We start from the raw sequence: 7,775 nt of genomic DNA, 5'->3' as shown, positions 1-7,775 counted from the left end.
AAAATTGGTCAAGTGCACAACACATCAAGGGAGTGCACAATGCCTTAAGAGAACACGCAATGCTTGTCAAATGCACAACGCCTGAAGAGAACGCATACTGCCAAAAGGAAACGTGCAACGCCTACTCTGTTATCACAATTTTTCCTTGAAAGCGCCCAAACGTAGCTTTGGTTTTCTCAATGCATGGTAAGAGGTAAATAAATGGCAAGAAGATATTTATAGGCCCTTAACATTAATCTTTAGCTCCTCAAACCCCTTTTTCTAATGTTTTTTTTTTCCTTTTTATCACTTTCACCTTTTAAACTCTGTTTTGATGCATTTTCTTCTTTGTGTTTTTGCAGGTGGACAAATGCTCAACTGAACCTGATTTCTGCAGTGTTGGTGTGTCTTGTAGGAAGGAGAAATATTGTGATGCAGCTGAGATCCACTATTACATATTGAAAGTTAAAATTACATAAGAAATTCAAATGCACTAAAATACTCTCTTTTCACCTCAAAAAGGGCTTTTGAGGTGAAAATTACATTAGGTTACAAAAATAAAACTTTCAATAACTCTGACTTTCAAGCCATCATTCCTGATTTATTTATCATCCTCATACCCTTGCTCACCTTTATTTACATTTGGAAATCAGTTTCCTAACCTTGGTAATGAAACCCTAGACCCAATGAAATCAAACCCTAAGACCTAATGAAATGGACTACAAATTTTTTATGAACCATGACTGAAAACAATATGAAGGAGGATCAACAAGTATAGTCTATGAGGGAGGAGCTGAAGAGAGAACAAGCATCAGTGGATACATATATCATGACCTAATGGAATGATGCAATATTTACAGTATGGGACTCCTACTATGAAAATGCAAAAGAGCAAATTTTGATCCCTAATGGAAGTATGAAAAGACTCACACTAACACTACCTAAAGAACTTTCACATTTTGACTTTAAAGGATCTTACACATGAGTTTTAATTACTTTTATTAGGACCTAGATGGATGACTTATGATAATTTAATAATTCACTCAAAAATACGATGTATGTAATAAAAGTGAAAACGAAAGATGCAAAGTAATACATATGGTTGTGATATGAAGTATGACATGTTCGTTCGAGTTCTCTACTAATATGGGATGACTCGTGAAGCTATAACATATCTACAAGAAAACCATGACCGACCATGGGAAAGAAAAGGTAAAAGTCAAGATTCTTGTTATACATTATTATATTACATAGAATTCCCACCACATCCAAAGCACACCTATGAAACATTAATGCCATGTTGAAGTAAGAAACTCATACATGAAACCATATTAGATAAACTAAAGTGAACAAGATAAACCAAGATAACATAGTTCCATGTTGTGAAAGTATAGTGTGTCATATGTAAGTGCATTTCCATTCTACGATGTACTATGTAGTAGTTGACATATCATGGTTGAAGCATGTAAAAAAATTGAGGAGAACTAATGTGAGATGAGATTATCATACCTCTAAAGGAGAACTAGGAGAAAGTGTTGAAGGATTTTTAACTTGTCCACTCTTTGTACTCATTTATAGCCTCACAGGTTATGTTCGAAAGGGAGGTAGAGTTTGTACACCACAATAGACTTTACCACTCAAATTGCTACCCAAATATGGGTCCCTCAGGCTACAAACAAGGAGCCCTCATGGACCAATGTGGTGGTGCAACAGTCAAGGGTATTTCATACACCAATTTATTAATCTCATAATAAAGAGACTCTCATCCATCAACTTTTTTTGTTATTATTGTCAATAGAGCTCAAATCCACATTTTATATTATTAATATTTTACCATCCTCATATTATAATTATTAGCCATAATTAAAATACGAAATCTCAAATTAAAAACTCTAAATATAAAAAGTTGATAATGAATTAACATTGAATGAGTTAAAGGTATAATAAAAAATATGTTGTAATAAAATGAAATACTAAATTCATTTAAAAACTTTAAATTGCAAAACTAACTAAACCCATTTCATGCCCCACATATGTATATAATTTTCCTCCATAAAGGTAAGCCATGTTCATGTGGAGGTCATGATCTTTTACATAAAGCATTGAGATGTAAAAGTATTGACATGTCAAATTTATATTAAATACTTCATTATATTATAAATCAAAAATTATATATTTTTCATAATATGAATAAATAGCTTTTAATATATATATTATTCCCCAAGAGAAATCTAGTCAAAATAGTTGTTACATAAAACATTGCAGTGTAAAAGTATTTACCTTCTTTATATTGTGAATTAAAAAATTATTTGTTTTCATATTACTAATAAATAACATTTAATGATTTCATGACTGGACATGACTAACGATGTCTAGTCGGCTTGAAATTAGGTTTTCCACTAACGATTTCTAGTCGGCTTGAAATTTGGTTTTCCACATCTCCACTATGTATTTAACTGCACTTTTCTCTTTTGAGTTACTGTGGTTCACTTTCTTCCTTATTTCTTTATATGTGGTAAAACTCCAGGTAAAGTCGATCGATCAGCAAATTGGTCTTTAAAGGGTGGTAATGGAGGCTATTCCGGAGGATGTCGTTCGAAAGTGTTTGCTGAAAATGCCTTACAAATCACACGATACTCTGAAAGCTGTGTGCAAAAGCTGGGAGGCTATACTAAGTAGCCCTACTTTCTATGGTGACAGGAAGAAATTTGGGACGAGCGAGCAGCTTATTTGCCTGGTTCAAAGAGATATCAGGATTCCCGTCCTACTTGCAGTAACGGTATACGATGGTGAAAGGGCAGAAGTTTTCGATCCTTGTGAGGGAACGTGGAGAAGGGCACATTTCAGGATAGAACCTTGGAGAAGTTGTGTCATTTCTTCTTCTTCTGGTGGGGGGCAGTTGTACGTTTTCACCCTAGAAGGACGGGTGGAGAAGTATGATGTGGGGAAGGAAATTTGGAGTGTTGTATCTACTATTCCCATTCCCCACGATATTGGCTTCCGATTTACGTGCGGTACACAGTGGTGCGACCAATTTTTTGTAACCGGAATGGGGCAACGAGAAAAACATATATCTTATCTATTCAATATGTCAACCAGGCAGTTGACTGAACTTCACTGTTCTGGTGGGAAGCGCTTTGTGGGCATCATCCTATCTGCAGCAACGGTGGAGATTTGATGCACGCCCAACTTAATCATTGTGTTGTGTTCAATTCTATTTTAGTTATTAGTTTTCGTTGTTCATACGGGAAATGGTTTTTCTTTCAGTTTTTGCTGGTTAAAAAATTCTGTATATAATTTTAAAAGTTGGTTTAATTATTTTCAACTTTTGAATTTACTTTTTTAAGTTTTTTGTAAAATAGAATTTAATTTAATACACCAATGTGAAGTTTTCTTCTCCACTTTTTGTTGAGACTAGTTATTAAGATATAATTGTTTCTTTATATTGAAGCCTAATAATTGTTTCAAATTCTTCTTTAAAATATAGAAAATAATATAAAGAATAATATTAGTTTAATTTCATTTTTTTTTCTTTTTTTTCTTTTTCTTCTACTAGTGCATGGAATAGTAACCAATGACCATGGTTGTTTGGTTGTTGTTTGAAATGCAAAGGAAAACAACAAGATCTCTCACTAAAGAAAATGCACATGTCTAATTCACATTTGTAATTAATTTTTTGAATAAGCCAAGTTTTCAATTTCTAATTCATTAATTCCAATTATTTTTTTAAATAAAATACTTAAACCATCAATCAATAGTTAAGCTAATTATTATTTCAATACCTTCAACATTTTCATTTTAATATCAAAATCTGTTATAACAAACATATATCTTCAAATTCTAGATAAAAAAATATTTTAATAAACAAATTTTTGATAATAATTTTATTACTTCTGGTTAACAAGTTTTCATAATAACATTTCACAAACAGATAAAGTGCATCTGCCAATTCCGGGTAGATCCCCGTAAGATAAAAACATAAAGTAGATCTCACATAAAATCATAAACATGTAAAATTAAATGTAAATGTAAATGTAAACAAGATGTATGGTAAAGAAATAAAAATATAAATAAATTAGAGGTATGATAAATAAATAAAACCTTTTTTTTAGATATATTTACACCAGAGTTATGACAAGTAATTAAAAATATAAATAAAACTTTAAGTATGGCAAATAAATAAAAGCTCCTTTTATATTTATTCCATAAACCTCTTTATATTTAGGTTAAGACTATGGGCCAAATACTGTGGGACAAATAATTAATAACGTCATGGGCCAAATATAAAAGGGTTTAAAGAGGTATGATAAATAGAACACTGTCATTATACATAATTTTGAATTGAATGAACACTGTCATTATACATAATTTTTTAATAAAAATAATGAAATGATTGTTAAGTATTACATTGAAATTATCATCTCAACCAAAGTAAACCATTTTTCATATTAGATTTTGAAATGATCATGATATTAAGTAATATTGGAAGATAAAACCTTATCACCAATGGAAAATAAACAATTTTCCAATCTAAATTACCATTTTTAGATGAGTGGACCATATGAGATCTATTTGTGGGAAATATCAAGAGATTCAAAATCCATTTTCAATGCCAAGAAGTGAAATTATGATTTTATCAATTTTTAATGAAAAACATATCATATTGAATTGGATAAACATTTTCATCACAATAATTCTTTTAGAAAAATAAATCTTTCAAATAAATCAAATTTATATGATTAAATATAAGAAAATGAGTTAAAATAAAATAAGTTCATTAAGATGTTGAATATGTTAACATAAACTACAAATTTACAACCATACAATCAAAAATTCACATGGATGGATCTAATGGCCAACATAGCAACACTTGTCATCTCTCCCCACCATCAAGAAAATGTCCACCACCAACTTTAAATTAGGTACCCATTAAGACACTATCCAAGAACACTAATGTTCATGAAATTTGTATCACCTGCATGTGAGTGGGATAAAAAGATTAACTCACTTAATGTCATGATATATCACATGCAAATGACCACCACATAATAACTTAAAATACCTTGCCATACAAATTTGACCACCTATGGAGCCAAACATGCATGTGGTACAACCTGCACTATGTTATCAACTCTACAGCAAATCAATGCAAGTGATAAAAATGATTGGAATCTTTATGCAATTAGCTTTATTGAGAAGTTAGAGAGTGGATTCCGTCCTTGTTTGGCCAATAGGTAGGATCCTTACTCTACTCAAATTAGTTGAGAAGTTAAAAATTATAATCCAAAATGTGTACTACCTGAATTTCTCTAAAGAACAAAATATTTATTAAACACGAATATGCTATAGGGATAATATCCGCATGTTAAGTTTTTAAAAGTTATGGAGTGGTACAGAATAAGTCGAAAGTACATTATTATGTTATTTTTTTCTACCTATTATTATCGAATAATTTTTTTGTTCACTTATATTCCGTCAACTTCAGGATTAGTAAACTAAAATCCAGGTCAATTTCGTGATTACTAAAACAAAACCCAATTAATATGTCATTAGCAAATGAGTAGGTTACAAATATTAGAACATTTGAGCAAAGGGATCAAGAAATTGGCTTCTTGTTAAAAGAGGAGGTGGCCTTCATTTATCATTGGTACTAATGGAGCCATGAGTAGCCATTACAGAAACTCTACTCAACTCCAAATCTGAGTCAACCTGCTTGAACTTGCTGCCATGAGAGTTAGCATGCAGCTTGTTTCCTTTTAAAACATAGCCCTCTTCATTCTCCACTCGATTAAAACCATTGCCTCCATCTGCATGTCCTCTGGTTGTCTCTAGGCTATCTGTGCTCCCAACTCCATTTTCTTCCACTTCCAAATATCGCAGAGCAGTAACATAACACAAACATACGATGCCCATATGCCATTTTATAAAGGGTTTTCAACCCCTCTGCTTGGTGTAATTGGAATGTTAATTGATTTCGAAAAGGCTTGTTGCCATGTTTTCTGGAAATTGTATGAATATTGAAAACTCATTCGAGGAAAACAAATATGATTCAAAACAAGGTTAAAATTGTCAAATGAAACAGAATCTAGTGCAGCCATCTCCCAACTTATAGAGAATATTAGGGGGGCTCTTAATGAAATTTGTGGAAAAACTATGACAAGTAAAGTAAATGCAATTCTTTTAAGAGGAGATGAGTGTAACTTGAATAACTGTAATTGATTAATACATGCAGTTATTTCAAAAGGAAAACCTAGATAACTTGAATAACCATAACTCATTAATACTTGATTAATACTTGTCTAAAATCAATAGAATGGTTTAGACTATTTTAATTGTCTAACATTAGGATCAAAGGATCATGAAGGTATAGGTGGCCAAGGAGGAGAGTTACTTTCACATGGAGTGCCTTACTAAGTAATTATTATTAAATCCAATACTCATATTAATATATTATAATAGTAATATTATTAAATTTATTAACTCTGGATTAATACAATATTAAATTTGCTACTTTATAATATATATTAATATATCATAATATATATTAACTCTAGATATATATGGGAGGTAAGAACAAAGACATAGATTAATAGTGGTGTAGAGATAGGGGGAGTGACAAGGAGAGAAAGTGTGTATGTTTGGGGGTGAGATAAAGAGACAAAGAAGGAGAGATGGAGAGAATGGGGGAGAGAATGAGAGAGGAGACATGGAAGAATATAGTAAAAGGGTTAGAGAGAGAGAGAGAGGATGTGAGGGAGTGCAGAGAGGGAGGTAAATAGAGATGGAGTTGGAGGGGTGAGAGGGATGTAAGGAGAAAGAATTAGAGAGATAAAGGTGGATAGGGAGAGGGAGTGATAAGGAAGATGGAGAGGGAGGTAGAGAGGACAAAAAGAGGGAAGAGATATAGAAGAATTGGAGAGGGAGAGCAGGGGAAGGGAGGGAGAGAGATGGAGGAGGGAGGGATAGATAAATATATAGATGGTGTCTCCACACCTATTCAAATCCATGTAGTAGGTAGTTTTTTTGTCGTTAAGAGGTCAATAACTTCTAGTACATGAGAATGAATAGCCTATGAAGCAGTGTCCATAAATATTGATACTTAAATAAAATTTATTTAAAAAAAGACCACATTGCAGAGTATAAACCTGGTATAAATAAATATATAATATATATATATAAATTTGAAGCTCTGATTTTTTTATAGCCCCGTCATTTTGACCTTTTTCAAAATTATTTGAAAGTTCATGGTGATGTGTTTATGTTAGAATTAATTGTAATCTACGGCTAAAAAGAAGAAAAAAGGGTAAGCCATCATCAAATTTAAAGCCTTTCCTACATCAACTCACCTTTTTCACATAAATAAAGAATCCACCAAATTAGGGTTTGAAGGAAAAAAAATCACTACTCATTTTAATCTCATATTGCACTTTCAACTCACACAAGTATAGGAGGCTTTAGAGATTGGAGTTCTTGCTATACAAACACAATTCTATTTCTCAGGGGTTCTCCTGTGCTCACACAACATAGTTCCTACTACCATGAGGAAAGCACTATTGTCCCTATGCAAAAATAACATCTCCATTCATCTACTTTCTTTCTACAGTTTGAGCACAATTATAGACACACACATAAAACACTTTGTCACGTAAAAATACTTCAAGAGGCACTTGATACCTTCAAGGAATTGCTATCACCTAAATCTACACCCATTCCCTCTCTCATCACCTGCAATATCTTGTTGAGTAGCTTAGTTCGACAAAATCGATATAAATCTGCATTCTCTATTTACAAAATTA

General features: G+C 32.1%; 1 protein-coding gene across 1 annotated transcript; it reads left to right on the top strand.

The window, feature by feature from the left end:
* The first annotated feature begins 2,548 nt into the window (after window positions 1-2,548).
* Window positions 2,549-3,157, top strand: LOC149242733 (F-box/kelch-repeat protein At2g44130-like). Its single transcript, XM_089370977.1, has one exon. The coding sequence runs from the start codon at window positions 2,549-2,551 to the stop codon at window positions 3,155-3,157; it is 609 nt and encodes a 202-aa protein (XP_089227103.1).
* The last annotated feature ends 4,618 nt before the right edge of the window (window positions 3,158-7,775 follow it).

This window comes from Pinus tabuliformis, chromosome 8 (genome assembly GCF_031772625.1).
Source record: "Pinus tabuliformis cultivar Carrire ecotype Pingquan chromosome 8, CPIR1, whole genome shotgun sequence".
Taxonomy (NCBI): Eukaryota; Viridiplantae; Streptophyta; class Pinopsida; order Pinales; family Pinaceae; genus Pinus; species Pinus tabuliformis.
Note: the sequence above shows the minus strand (reverse complement) of the source record. Positions and strands in the feature narration are given on the sequence as shown.